Genomic DNA, 16,369 nt, shown 5'->3' on the forward strand with positions numbered 1-16,369 from the left:
AAATATAATTTTTATTTTTGACTTAATTTTTTAAGAAAAGTGCTAAATTTTCATCGAAAGCTACGACTGAGTTTATATTTTAGTTTCAAGAAGCTAAAGCAGTTAACACTTGCCTGGAAGCTCGAAACGTAAAGTGAGATTTTGGAAAATGCAGAAATTTAATTTTTATTTTATAAGACAAATTCGGAATTCTGATCGAACCTTACGATTATGCTTATACTTTAGCTCCATGAAGGTAAAGCAAGTTGACATTTCCTTTAGAGTCGACATGTAAACCTAGACATAAAGCAGGATTTTTAAAAAATCACAAATGTAATTTTTATTTTTGACACAATTTTTGAAGAAAAGTCCTAAATTTTGGTCGAAAGCTATGACTGAGTTTATATTTTAGTTTCAAGAAGCAAAAGTAGTTAATACTTCCCTGGATTTGACTTATAAAGCTGGAAACGTAAAGTGAGATTTTTGAAAATGCACAAATGTAATTTTTATTTTCTACGACAAATTCGGAATTCTGATCGAACCTTACGATTATGCTTATACTTTAGTTCCATGAAGGAAAAGCAAGTAGACATTTTCTTAGAATCGACATGTAAACCTAGACATAAAGCAGGATTTTGAAATAATCACAAATGCAATTTTAATTTTTGACACAATTTTTGAAGAAAAGTCCTAAATTTTGGTCGAAAGCTATGACTGAGTTTATATTTTAGTTTCAAGAAGCAAAAGTAGTTAAAACTTCCTTGGATTTGACTTATAAAGCTGGAAAAGTTAAGTGAGATTTTTGAAAATGCACAAATTTAATTTTTGTTTTCTACGACAAATACGGAATTATGATCGAATCTTACGATTATTCTTATACTTTAGTTCCAAGAAGAAAAAGCAAGTTGACATTTTCTTAGAATAGACATGTAAACCTATACATAAAGCAGGATTTTGAAAAAATCACAAATGTAATTTTAATTTTTGACACAATTTTTGAAGAAAAGTCCTTAAGTTACATTTGCGTTTATATTTTAGTTCCAAGAAGCTATAGCCATTTGACACTTGCTTAAAGTGAACAGGTAAACCTAGAAGTTAAGTAAGATGTTTGAAAATGTACAAATATGATCTTTATTTTTGAAGAGACATTCTGAATTCTATTCGAGTCATGCGATTGTGTTCAAAGAGTTCGTGTTAACGAATTGTAAGTAAGGAGTGACCCGGCTCAATGATAACCGAAACTCTAGAAAATGGGTTTTTGATACCAATAGATACATCAAAAGAATCAGATTTCAATGCTGATTTTAAATATATAGTTTAGTCCTACCCATCAAAAGTTACGTGCCTGAGAAAATTTGGCTGATTTTCGGAAAAATGGGAGAAATACCCCTAAAAGTTATAAAACCTTAATGAAAATCACACCATCATATTCAGCGTATCACAGAACTCTACTATAGAGGTTTCAAGCTGCTATCTACAAAAATGTAGAATTTTGCTTTTTTTACAAGAAGAAAGATCCCGGATGCGTGTTTATTTTTATTTATTTATTTTTTTTTTGTTCCAGGGGTTTTCGTATCGACCCAGTGGTCCTATAATATCGCTGGAGGACTTATTGAAACGGAAATTAAAAGTTCTAGTTCCCTTTTTAAGTGACCAAAAATGGAGGGCAACTAGGCCCCCCTCCCACGCTCATTTTTTCCAAAAGTCACCTGATCAAATTTTGAGATATCCATTTTGTTCAGCAGGGTTGAAATTATGATAACTATGTCCATTAGGATGACTTAATTCCCCCACAGCTCTCGGGGGACGGGTTGCAAGTTATAAACTTTGCCCATTGTTTACATATATGGACCATTTTGTTGCGAAAACACACAAAAGTTAGAAAAAATAAAAAATATAACTTTATTACATCTGAAAAATGGAAAAAAATTAAGATTTCATACACATTTTAAAATATCTTATTGTAAGTGTTTTAAATATGAGCCATTCTGTTGCGAAAACACACAAAATTTATAAAAAATAAAAAATATTCCTATATTACCTCTACAATACGGCTAAATATTAAGAATTAATACACATTTTAATCTAGCTAAGGGTAAGTGTTTTAAATATGAGCCATTCTAATGCGAAAACACACAAAGTTAGAAAAAATGCAAAAATTCCTTTATTACCTCTGCAATATGGCTAAAAATGAAGAATTCATACACATTTTCAACTATCTAAGGTTAAGTGTTTTAAATATAAGCCATTCTGTTGCGAAAACACACAAAAGTTATAAAAAATGCAAAATTTTCCTATATTAACTATGAAATACTGCTAAAAATGAAGAATTCATTCACATTTTCAACTAGCTAAGGGTAAGTGTTTTAAATATGAGCCATTCTGTTGCGAAAACACACAAAAGTTAGAAAAAATACAACCTGACCCCCGAATTGAAGGATATGAATTAGAACCATGGGAAAGTAATTTCATCGTATTTTGCATTTCCCACAAGAGGACACTTTTCAAGTAAAAGTAAAGAGCTACCAGACTAAACCACAGATATGATGAAATAATAACGAATAATTGTTCAAACTTAAATTTTCTGTATTACGGGAATAGTTTATTTTCGAACCATTATATCTACCAAAGGTTCAATACCTGAGTTAAACTAAGAGGTTTCAATTTCAGGAAAAAATTACATTTTGACAACATATTACAATTTACCAAATTTAAAGTTTTGTTTAGTTTCAAAATATTTTCTGTCACTCATCTTCTTTTAATCATTCACAAACAATACTATAGAAAACCACGTCCCACGGTTTATTGATTTTAAATTATTAAGAAGGCTATTATTTCATTGAAATATACATTTTACATTTTTAATTTTCATGCTTTAGATAAGTATCTTGTCCTTTTGGTGTAAATTGCAGCTGAAGGCTTATTTCATCATATTTTGCTTATTTTCGTAGGAAAACACACTGAAAAGACATATTATTGAACTCACATCAAACATTGCCGGGCTTGCATTTGAAGAACCTTCCATTATTTTCTATCTTGTCCTCTATTTCAACATATACTGACTTTTAAAGCTTTTCAACACTCTTAAATATACTATCCTAACGGTTATTTATTTACGAAATTGTGCAAACTGTTGATTTAGAACAATAATTACCTTTCTATATATCAATTAACACTCACTAGAATTGCCACTATTCACTCGCGGAGAATGGTTTCAAAACAATACTTCTTACATCGCATAGACTATTTGTGTCAAACGAGACATCTTCAATGCAGATTAATTAATTGTTACGTTCGATTTTGTTTTGGACACAGGAGAGCATCAATGGGAAGTGAGAATTTCTGTAAAACTATCAAAGATTGATTAGGTGTATGGTGACTAGCTTAGCCTACGTACGAGAAAGAAAAGTTCTTAGGTGTGGAGCTCCCCCACCGCCTTAACCATCGCTCTTGAAATCCCTTGAATTAGGTTAGAGACAGACAAAAAGTTAGGTGTATGGTTAGGTTAGGTTAGATTATGTTAGGTTAGGTTAATTTAGGTTAGACTAGCTTAGCCTACGTAGCCCCCTCCCCCACCTCCCCCACCGCCTCAACCATCGCTCTTGAAATCCCTTGAATTAGGTTAGAGACAGACAAAAAGTTAGGTGTATGGTTAGGTTAGGTTAGATTATGTTAGGTTAGGTTAATTAACGGCGGCCTCTTTTGTTAAGGTTGTTTATTTTTTTGGGGGGGGCTCCCGCCCCCCTCAACAAAAAGTTAGGTTTATGGTTAGGTTAGGTTAGATTATGTTAGGTTAGGTTACTTTAGGTTAGACTAGCTCCCCCACCCCCCGGGGGCCACGGGGACTGAAAGCCTACCTCGGGTGGGACCCCCACCACAAAGGTTAGGGTACCTTACATTTCAAGGTGACCACCCCCCCCCCAACCCCGGGGCCACGGGGCCGAAAGCCTGACACGGGTAGAACCCTCACCACCAAGGTCAGGTTAGGTTAGATTAGGTTAAGTTGCCTAACATTTCTAGGTTAACTTACATCAGGTTAAGTGGCGGGCCACTTAACCTGATGTAAGTTAACCTAGAAATGTTAGGTAACTTAACCTAATCTAACCTAACCTGACCTTGGTGGTGAGGGTCCTACCCGTGTCAGGCTTTCGGCCCCGTGGCCCCGGGGTTGGGGGGGGGGTGGTCACCTTGAAATTTTAGGTAACCAAACCTTTGTGGTGGGGGTCCCACCCGTGGTAGGCTTTCAGTCCCCGTGGCCCCCGGGGGGGGGGGAGCTAGTCTAACCTAAATTAACCTAACCTAACATAATCTAACCTAACCTAACCATACACCTAACTTTTTGTTGAGGGGGCGGGGCCCCCCCCCAAAAAAAAAAATTAAAAACCTTAACAAAAGAGGCTGCCGTTAATTAACCTAACCTAACATAATCTAACCTAACCTAACCATACACCTAACTTTTTGTCTGTTTCTAACCTAATTCAAGGGATTTCAAGAGCGATGGTTGAGGCGGTGGGGGAGGTGGGGAGGGGGCTACGTAGGCTAAGCTAGTCTAACCTAAATTAACCTAACCTAACATAATCTAACCTACCCTAACCATACACCTAACTTTTTGTCTGTCTCTAACCTAATTCAAGGGATTTCAAGAGCGATGGTTGAGGTGGTGGGGGAGCTCCACACCTAATAACTTTTCTTTCTCGTACGTAGGCTAAGCTAGTCACCATACACCTAATCAATCTTTGATAGTTTTACAGAAATTCTCACTTCCCATTGATGCTCTCCTGTGTCCAAAACAAAATCGAACGTAACAATTAATTAATCTGCATTGAAGATGTCTCGTTTGACACAAATAGTCTATGCGATGTAAGAAGTATTGTTTTGAAACCATTCTCCGCGAGTGAAAAGTGGCAGTTCTAGTGAGTGTTAATTGATATATAGAAAGGTAATTATTGTTCTAAATCAACAGTTTGCACAATTTCGTAAATAAATAACCGTTAGGATAGTATATTTAAGAGTGTTGAAAAGCCTTAAAAGTCAGTGTATGCTGAAATAGAGGACAAGATAGAAAATAATGGAAGGTTCTTCAAATGCAAGCCCGGCAATGTTTGATGTGAGTTCAATAATATGTCTTTTCAGTGTGTTTTCCTACGAAAATAAGCAAAATATGATGAAATAAACCTTCAGCTGCAATTTACACCAAAAGGACAAGATACTTATCTAAAGCATGAAAATTAAAAATGTAAAATGTATATTTCAATGAAATAATAGCCTTCTTAATAATTTAAAATCAATAAACCGTGGGAAGTGGTTTTCTATAGTATTGTTTGTGAATGATTAAAAGAAGATGAGTGACAGAAAACATTTTGAAACTACACAAAACTTTAAATTTGGTAAATTGTCATATGTTGTCAAAATGTAATTTTTTCCTGAAATTGAAACCTCTTAGTTTAACTCAGGTATTGAACCTTTGGTAGATATAATGGTTCGAAAATAAACTATTCCCGTAATACAGAAAATTTAAGTTTGACCAATTATTCGTTATTATTTCATCATATCTTTGGTTTAGTCTGGTAGCTCTTTACTTTTACTCGAAAAGTGTCCTCTTGTGGGAAATGCAAAATACGATGAAAATACTTTCCCTTGGTTCTAATTCATATCCTTCAATTAGGGGGTCAGGTTGTATTTTTTCTCACTTTTGTGTGTTTTCGCAACAGAATGGCTCATATTTAAAATACTTAACCTTAGCTAGTTGAAAATGTGTATGAATTCTTCATTTTTAGCTGTTTTGCAGAGGTAATAAAGGAACATTTTGCATTTTTTCTAACTTTTGTGTGTTTTCGCAACAGAATGGCCCATATTTAAAACACATACCCTTAGCTAGTTGAAAATGTGTATGAATTCTTCATTTTTATCCCATATTGCAGAGGTAATAAAGGAATATTTGTATTTTTTCTAACTTTTGCGTGTTTTCGCAATAGAATGGCTCATATTTAAAACACTTAACCTTAGCTAGTTGAAAATATGTATGAATTCTTCATTTTTAACCGTAGTGTAGATGTTATAGATGGATATTTTGCATTTTTTCTTAATATTGGTTATTTGTGCAATAGAATGGCTCATATTTGAAACATTTGACCTTATCTAGTTGAAATTGTGTATGAATTCTTAATTTTTTGCGATTTTTAATAGGTAATAATGTACGATTTTGTATTTTTTCTAACTTTTGTGTGTTTTCCGCAACAGAATGGCCCATATATGTAAACAATGGGCAAATTTTATAACTTGCAGCCCTTCCCCCGAGAGCTCTGGGGGAATTAAGTCATCCTAATTGACATAGTTATCATAATTTCAACCCTGCTGAACAAAATGGATATCTCAAAATTTTGATCAGGTGACTTTTGGAAAAAAATGAGCGTGGGAGGGGGCCTAGTTGCCATCCATTTTTTTGTCACTTAAAAAGAGACCTAGAACTTTTAATTTCCGTTTCAATAAGTCATCCAACGATATTATATGACCATTGTGTCGATACGAAAACCCATGGAACAAAAAAATAAATAAATAAAAATAAACATGCATCCGTGATCTTTCTTCTGGTAAAAAAAGCAAAATTCCACATTTTTGTAGATAGGAGCTTGAAACCTCTATAGTAGGGTTCTGTGATACGCTGAATATGATGGTGTGATTTTCATTAAGGTTTTATAACTTTTAGGGGTATTTCTCCCATTTTTCCGAAAATCAGCCAAATTTTCTCAGGCACGTAACTTTTGATGGGTAGGACTAAACTATATATTTAAAATCAGCATTGAAATCTGATTCTTTTGATGTATCTATTGGTATCAAAAACCCGTTTTCTAGAGTTTCGGTTATCATTGAGCCGGGTCACTCCTTACTTACAATTCGTTAACACGAACTCTTTGAACACAATCGCATGACTCGAATAGAATTCAGAATGTCTCTTCAAAAATAAAGATCATATTTGTACATTTTCAAACATCTTACTTAACTTCTAGGTTTACCTGTTCACTTTAAGCAAGTGTTAAATGGCTATAGCTTCTTGGAACTAAAATATAAACGCAAATGTAACTTAAGGACTTTTCTTCAAAAATTGTGTCAAAAATTTAAATTACATTTGTGATTTTTTCAAAATCCTGCTTTATGTCTAGGTTTACATGTCGATTCTAAGAAAATGTCAACTTGCTTTTTCTTCATGGAACTAAAGTATAAGAATAATCGTAAGATTCGAGCATAATTCCGTATTTGTCGTAGAAAATAAAAATTACATTTGTGCATTTTCAAAAATCTCACTTTACGTTTCCAGCTTTATAAGTCAAATCCAGGGAAGTTTTAACTTCTTTTGCTTCTTGAAACTAAAATATAAACTCAGTCATAGCTTTCGACCAAAATTTAGGACTTTTCTTCAAAAATTGTGTCAAAAATTAAAATTACATTTGTGATTTTTTCAAAATCCTGCTTTATGTCTAGGTTTACATGTCGATTCTAAGAAAAAGTAAACTTTCTTTTTCTTAATGGAACTAAAGTATAAGCATAATCGTAAGGTTCGATCAGAATTCCGAATTTGTCGTAGAAAATAAAAATTACATTTGTGCATTTTCAAAAATCTCACTTTACGTTTCCAGCTTTATAAGTCAAATCCAGGGAAGTATTAACTACTTTTGCTTCTTGAAACTAAAATATAAACTCAGTCATAGCTTTCGACCAAAATTTAGGACTTTTCTTAAAAAATTGTGTCAAAAATTAAAATTACATTTGTGATTTTTTCAAAATCCTGCTTTATGTCTAGGTTTACATGTCGACTCGAAAGGAAATGTCAACTTGCTTTACCTTCATGGAGCTAAAGTATAAGCATAATCGTAAGATTCGATCAGATTTCCGAATTTGTCTTATAAAATAAAAATTAAATTTCTGCATTTTCCAAAATCTCACTTTACGTTTCGAGCTTCCAGGCAAGTGTTAACTGCTTTAGCTTCTTGAAAACTAAAATATAAACTCAGTCGTAGCTTTCGATGAAAATTTAGCACTTTTCTTAAAAAATTAAGTCAAAAATAAAAATTATATTTTGTATTTTTTGAAGATCCTGCTTTATGTCTAGGTTTACATGTCGACTCTAAAGGAAATGTCAACTTGCTTTACCTTCATGGAGCTAAAGTATAAGCATAATCGTAAGATTCGATCAGAATTCCTAATTTGTCGTAGAAAATAAAAATTACATTTGTGCATTTTCAAAAATCCCACTTTACGTTTCGAGCTTTATAAGTCAAATCCAGGGAAGTGTCACCTGCCTTTGCTTCTTGAAACTAAAATATAAACTCAGTCGTAGCTTTCGATGAAAATTTAGGACTTTTCTTAAAAAATTAAGTCAAAAATAAAAATTATATTTTGTAATTTTTTGAAAATCCTACTTTATGTCTAGGTTTACATGTCGTCTCTAAGGAATTGCCAACTTGCTTTATCTTCATGGAACTAAAGTATAAGCATAATCATAAGATTCAATCAGAATTCCTAATTTGTCGTAGAAAATAAAAATTACATTTGTGCATTTTCAAAAATCCCACTTTACGTTTCTAGCTTTTTATTTCAAATCCAAGGAAGTGTTAAATGGATTTAGCTTCATGGAACTAAACTTTAAACACACTTGTAACACTCGAGCAAAATTTACAATTTCTCTTAAAATTTTTTTATAATTAAAATTACATTTTTTTAATTTAAAAAATAATCCCCCCCCCTCTTCATCGCCCTATCTTAATTGTGGTTCCCGTGTCTCTCTCTCTCTCTCTCTCTCTCTCTCTCTCTCTAATTACATCGTAAGTCTAGGTCGATCAGAGATGTGTGACTCATACCCCCCGAGCCCGCAACCATTTGTGCGTCTCATTTGTTTAGAATAAACTATATTTTTTGCTAGAAAAATAAATATTTTTAGCAGTCCTTAGACATTACGAGATATCCAGATCTGTAAATAGATATCTGTAACCTGAAATGGAAGCTTTCTATTTTCTCTGGAGAAATTAGAATTGAATTATGTTCTTTGGTAAAATTCAGAATAGAACTTGAACTTTTCTATCTTCTATGGCCACGGGAGGGGGATGTTCAAGTTTACTTATTTGAGGGGATTTTTGTTCATTTCAAGCTTGATTTGTATATTCAATTTAAGTTTCACTCGTTTTAAGATTTATTTATTAATTTACATTAATATCAATAGTATGTTTGTTTGCATTTATTTTTTATTTTATTTCTGTTCGTTTTAAGTTTCATTTATAGTTCAATAGGAAAATATTTTTTCATTTTAAGCTTGATATTCATATTCAATCTAAGCATTACTCGCTTTGACATCTATTTATTCATTTATATTATTATTTGTTGTTTGTTTTTTGCTATGGTTGCTCATTTAATATCTGTTCGTTTTGGTTTCATTTATTCTTTAATAGTAATTTCTGGTCGTTTCGAGTTTAAATTTTAAAAGGTATTTGTATCTGCTGAGCTTAAGTTTAAAATGACCTTTACTTTTCTTTTAAAACATATTTTTCGTAAAGTTTTTTAATTAATTTTTGTTAGTTTTTAATTGCAAAAAATTTCATTTTTTTAAAAATTTCTTATTTCAAAATCAATTATAACGACCACAGAGTTTCACCCCAAATCATCCTCTAAAATGTCTCAAACTATTTCACCCTTTGTGTGAACCTATAGTTTTTAATTATGTTTTATCTTCTTTCAGGATAAATCTTTGAAATTTCCTATTGAATATACCCCTCAGGCTTGGAATAGCCCATTTTGTCGTAAATGCAGGTCTACAATGTTTGAATTGTTGACCATAAGCACATATGCGAATGTATTCCGTTTTAAGTGTGGAAGATGTAAAACCCCCATCATAGTTGACATGAATAATGAACAGTTGTGATAAGTGCTGTCTTTGAAAATAAATCAAAATGATTTTAGTGTCCTATGAGTAAAGTGCTTTAAAAAATGTATGTGAGTTTGTCTATTAATAAAAAAAAATGTATACAACAGTGTCTTTATTCTACACTTTAGATTTCTTCTTCTTCGGTGTATAGGCATCTGACGTGAACCACTAGTGTTGGTAAATCATTTGGATTCACTCTAGACTGACCCTGATTCGTTAGCCTAACCTGACCAGAAAATAAAGGGAACATTTTCGATTTCGAAACAATTTTATTGAATAATTACAACAACAACATCAATAATACTATGCATATACAATTAGCGATAGAGTTTATTGTCTTCGATATGTTTCACTAATGCACTTAAAGCACATTGAAGTCTATTCACATGTGCTATATCAACTTTTGCAGCGAAAAATAATTGATCCTCCATTTTAAATTTGCTCAAGGATATCACATATCTTGCATATACTGCATCCCATTCCAGACAAAGCCGTGATCCCTTCGTGATTTCCACTGCAATGTTTGGTGCTCTTGTATTATTATCATCAACTCCACTATCAACTTCTAATAGGGTAAACATTCCACTTATCGTCATCAACATTAATATATATCCAAATGAGTAAAGTCAAACTGTTCTTCTTCTCACTCCATTGAATTATATGCAAAGACTAATAAAACTATAGCAAAAACCCTTTCCTTATATTCCCTCCGCCGCTAATATGTAAACAAGCCCTCTGATTGGCTGAGAAAGGTTATGTAACCGACTCGCTGATTGGCTGAGAAGGAAACACGTGATCTAACTGTTTTCGGGGAACTCATAACATTGAACAATTTTATCCACAACAACAAATACTATTTCTGGATCATAACATTCGCCTCGAGCAACAATAACAAATACTATTTCTGGACACCATGACATTTACGATCGATTACGCAATCAAGTTCTCGGAAATTCACTTCCCCCTCGAGTCCTAGATCAATAACATTGTTCCCGTTAGAATTCAATGCGCATGTGCAACCTTCGTTCCGGAGTTATTACACATAGAAACATCAAATAAATCGAGCTTGGAAAAAGAGGTCATTGACTGATTACGCAATCTTTCTCCCTAGGGAGGCTATGCCCTTATTTGGGGTGCAAAAAAGTTATAGCTGGCAGCAGGGGTGAGCAATGGGGTCAATAGGGTCACTTCTACTATAATTCCCCTTAGAAACAACAAATTAATTCCCCTTTCGTGAATCAATAATTCCCCTTAGAAACAACAAATTAATTCCCCTTTCGTGACAAATCAATCAACCATGATATCATCTGTCAGACATTAAAAAACTTCACCCAGAAACAATTCTGGATGAAAACCAAATCCATTAATAAACTTCGCCCCGGAAACAATTCTTCTGATCAAACTCCAAAGATATTAATAAACTTTGCCCCGGAAACAATTCTCTTGGAAATACATCAAAGACATTAATAAACTTCACCCATTCCTTTTTCATGACAAATCAATCAATCTTGACATCTCCTGTCAGACATTAATCAATAATCCAAAACACATCCATCAAAGTGAGAAAAATCCTGTTTTTCCATTCTCACTGACAAAAACCATAAGCCACGTGGTCATGTCACGACCTCCTGACCCATTTCTACTAACTAATCAACTTGACTTTAAAAAAAAGAAACTGGTAATTTTGCATATAATTTTCTCCTTTTTTTCTTTCTATGTTCTGACTCTAGCTCTTTTTCACTGCTTCTACATTCCCCAATAAATTTATTGCTAATTCAGTTCAGTCACATACCTATTAAAAATGTGTTAAATTTAGTAGTAATTAGACCATTCCTTCCGTAGCTTAAACACCAAGGTAAGATTCTGGGTACCAATAAGAAAGGGAGGTCATCATTCTCTCTTTTTCACTCTCCCCTAAATTTTTTTGCCCCCTCCCTAGAAAAGTGCCGTTTTTGGTATTTTCATGTAAAATAAATAGCCACCCCCTTAGATTTTGAAAATGTCTTTCTTTTTATCTATATTTTGAAAAAATTAAAAACTCGTTGTGCTCCCCCCTACATTCTTGTGATCTTTCGCCCCTAAAATGAATCTTCCAAGGATCGCATTGCTTCATAAACGGAAGAATAATATGAAAACCATTAATCCTACCTATAATTTTTGATTTTTTTGTGCTTTGAAAATTTGATTCCAGATCTTTCGTAACTCCTTCTATGTCTTGTATTAAGTTTGTCCTAAATTCAATCCAGTCACATAGTAAATTATAGCACTCATCAAATTTTGCGTCACAATACGAATAACTGGTAAAAAACCATGATCTTATTTCTGCATCATTCATTTTTGAAACTAAACTGCCCCTAATGCTAGCTATATCATGCATAATTCTTATCACTATGGAATTTTATGATTTTAATCAGTTTAAACAAACATTACGATCTGTTATTTTTGATCGATATATATTACTAACACTTTGATGACATCGGGTGTCTTCTGCAAAACCTAGCATCTTTATTTTTTTATTTGTTGAGTAAATTACAAATTAGAAATTATTTTCATTTTTGGAACAAGAGAAATAGACGGAGATACGAATATTTTTTTTCTTTCTGTCTTCCCCAACTCTTTTTCGTTAGACGTATATACTAGGTTTTGTAACTCTACTACATAAGTGCTAGATTTTGGGTGCGGAAAACAGATGGAACTGCTTTTATATACTAAGTACTATAGAAAGTAGGTCGCAGAGGAAAAAAATAGGTCGTATAGAAAATATGTGAGATAGTACATTTCCGACTCCTTCATTTAGCTGGCCGGGTTGAGATACCGGGTGGTCCATCATTGATCAGAATCAATTAAATGTTTTGTACTTGTGGTTATGTCGGAGGATAGTCGGTATTCTTTAAGTATAAAAATCTAGTTATAACTAATATAGAATTTGAGAGGCAACACTATAGCGTTGCCTACAGTAAAGGCCATAATGCTTAAATGTTTTATTGTTATTTATTACCATGAGGTACTTCATACGGAAAGGTTTGTCGTAAAGATTTTGGAAGATGCTCATTTGATTAGAAATTGGAAGTTCTGGTGAACTTTTTAAGGGTCAAAAGTGATCGGAGGGCAACTATCCCCCCACCCTCTTTTTCTCAAATGCATCCGATAAAAATTTGAGACTGCCATCTTGTTCAAAATAGTCCAAATATCATATAACTATACCCCTAGGGTTGACGAATTCCCCCAGAACGATGGGGTAGGGGTTGTAAGTTATGCCCGGAGGGAATTCAAAGGTTTCTATGAAAGGGATAGTTTTATAAACTTTCAAACTCACAGGGGACTCACACACACTCATGCTCACTCATTCACTCACTCATACGGTCACTCACTATTCAAAAAGTGGGAACTTAAGAATCATCTACACAAACAACCCAACACACCTCACAACATCACTCATCCATTCAAAACCCAAACAATCATCTCACCAACAACAATCAACCAATCATTCTCTACACACAAACACTAAATCTTACATATTGAGAAAACAACTAACCCTGAGGGAGCTTCCAAATTCAACTAGATCTGTCTTGTTTTTTACCTCCTCGGGAAATTTGTTCTAGACAGCCGGGCCAGAAAAACGGATAGAAAATGTAGACCTTGCTGTTACAGGGAACGGGCTTCGTATTGAATGGGCATTCCTTGTCTCATATCCATGTTGAGCTTCAGTAAATCCAGTCGAGAAAAATGCAGGTAGTAGGTTATTAAAACTTTTAAATATGAATAATGCCATGTAAAACTTAACTAGGCCGAACAATGGCAGAATCTTAATATCGTCGTATTGCGTTCGAACCGATTCAGAGCCTCGCCTTCCTGATAAAACACGTACAGCTTGATTTTTTAGAACTCTCAGTGGCAGTAGACAAGTATTAAATGGCGCTGACCATACACTTACACAATATAACAAAAACTGATGAAAGCATTCCAACATTCCTGCCAATTTTAGTACACAGTGATTCAATATGAGGTTTAAACACAAGACACTCATCGACTTGGACACTAAGATATTAGACATATCTATATCTCTGGAGATATCCACTCTCTAGTTGAATACCATGGATTCAAGGATAATGATTAGTACTTCTTTCATATAGAATAAGTTTCCTTTTACTATGATTCAAACATAATTTATTTAGACGCATTCATCTTTCAGTACAACTCATTCCTGTATTTAACAGCAAAAATAAATCTGCCTCAGTCACAGCTGCCACTGAACACTGTGTGTCATCAGCGAAGCTAGGCAATATCATCTTTGACCGTCTAGATACATGTCTCACATTACTCAATATCCTTTTAAGACAGGCATTCAGATCATTAATATAGATTAAAAACAACAATGGGCCAAGAATAGAACCCCTTGAAACTCCACATCTCACATTCATATAATCAGAATGAATACTTCCAACCTCAACACACCGTTGCCTTCTACTCAAAAAAGACAAAATCAAACTGTGAAAATTACCACGAATACCAGTATGCTCTCATTTTGATAATAATATACTATGGTCAACAAAGTCGAATGCTTTCATAATGTCCAGATATATAGACGCAACTTTCAACCCAGCATCCAACGAATCATTGACAAATGTTGTAAAGAAAAGCAACGCTTGCTCTGTTGACATCCCATGATGAAAACCGAATTGAGTAGGTTGAAAATAAGAATTTTTATTTAAAAAATCCACTATTCTTACATAAGTCAGTTTCAAACAGTTCGTGGTAACGAACTGTAAGTAAGGAGCGACCTGGCTCAATGGTAACTGAAACTCTAAAAAACGGAATTTTGATACCAATACATACATAAAAAGAATCAGATTTTAATTCTGATTTCAAATATATAAGTTTCATCAAGTTTAATATTACCTATAAAAAGTTACGCGCCGGAGAAAATTTGGCTGATTTTCGAAAAAAGGGGAAAAGACCCCCTAAAAATTAAAGAACCTTAATGAAAATCCCACCATCATATTCAGCGTATAAGAGAAACCTACTGTAGAGGTTTCAAACTCCTATCGACAAAAATGTAGAATTCTCCATTTTTTGCCAGGAGAAAGATCGCGGAGGTGTGTTTATTTATTTATTTGTTTTTTGTTTCTTTTTCCCAGAGGGTGATCATATCGACCCAGTGTTCCTAGAATTTCGTGGGAGGCTTCATTCCGACGGATATTAAAATTTCTACTGCTCTTTTTAATTGACCAAAAAAATAGAAGGCATCTAGGCCCCCTCTCATGATCATTTTTTTCCCAAAGTCACCCGATCAAAATTTTGAGATAGCCATTTTGTTCAGCATGGTCGAAAATAGTATAACTATGTCTTTTAGGATGACTTAATCCCTCGAAGCCCCCAGGAGGAGGGCTGAAAGTTATGAACTTTACTAACCGAAACTCTAGAAAACGGTATTTTGATACAAATAGATACATCAAAAGAATTGGATTTTAATGCTGATTTCAAATATATAAATTTCATCAAGTTTAATCCTACCCATCAAAAGTTACGCGCCAGAGAAAATTTGGCTGATTTTTGAAAAAAGGGGGAAAGACCCCCTAAAAGTTATAGAACCTTAATGAAAATCACACCATCATATTCCGCGTATAAGAGAACCCTACTGGAGAGGTTTCAAGCTCCTTTCTACAAAAATGTGGAATTTTGCATTTCTTGCCAGAAGAAAGATCACGGGTGCGTGTTTATTATTATTTTTTTTTCCCCCAGGAGTGATCGTATCGTCCCAGTGGTCCTAGAATATCATGGGAGGGCTCATTGGAATGGAAGTTAAAAGTTCTAGTGCCCTTTTTAAGTGACCAAAAAAAATGGAGGGCAACTAGGCCCCCTCCCATGCTAATTGTTTTCCCTAAGTCACCTGATCAAAATTTTGAGATGTCCATTTTGTTCAGCATTTTCGAAAATATTATAACTAAATCTTTTAGGATGACTTTATCTCTCGAATGTCCCGGGAGGAGGGCGGAAAGTAAAGAACTTTACCTAATGTTAACATATAGTATTGGTTATTGGGTAGTATACAGTACAGACGTTTTCAGGGGAGATTTTTCCGGGTCGTGAGGGGGGGGGGGTCGGTCAGGGACGTACGGTAGAGGGGGCCTCCGGGCCCGGGCCCCCCCAAAATCTCACGTTTTTTTTCATTTTCCCATAATTTTCTGATTTTTCTCACAGAATAATGGGTTTGAAGGATTTGGCCCCCCCCGAAACAAATTCCTGCGTACGTGCCTGGGGTCGGGGGTTATGTAGGAGGATCTTTCCATGAAGGGATTTTTCATTGGGGAAGGGACATTGCTATGAAGGGGATGCCGGAATTCCCAACATTACTTACAAATAGATCAGAAATTAAATATAAAAAAACAAATTTTTCAACTGCAATAGCAGCAACATCAAAACTTTAAACGAACAGAAAATATTACATATATGATTGGGTTCACCCCCTAGTCAAGA

General features: G+C 34.1%; 1 protein-coding gene across 1 annotated transcript in view; it reads right to left on the reverse strand.

The window, feature by feature from the left end:
* The window catches only part of LOC148954146 (apolipoprotein L3-like), a 70,665-nt gene extending 58,396 nt beyond the window's left edge, over positions 1 to 12,269 (reverse strand). Inside the window, exon 1 of the mRNA XM_089086939.1 lies at positions 12,041 to 12,269. Coding sequence (XP_088943065.1) covers positions 12,041 to 12,269 — 229 coding nt within the window. The remainder of the gene's footprint in view (positions 1 to 12,040) is intronic.
* Positions 12,270 to 16,369: the final 4,100 nt, after the last annotated feature.

Source organism: Artemia sp. Qi Xiang Cuo, chromosome 3 (assembly GCF_049724085.1).
Source record: "Artemia sp. Qi Xiang Cuo chromosome 3, ASM4972408v1, whole genome shotgun sequence".
Taxonomy (NCBI): Eukaryota; Metazoa; Arthropoda; class Branchiopoda; order Anostraca; family Artemiidae; genus Artemia; species Artemia sp. Qi Xiang Cuo.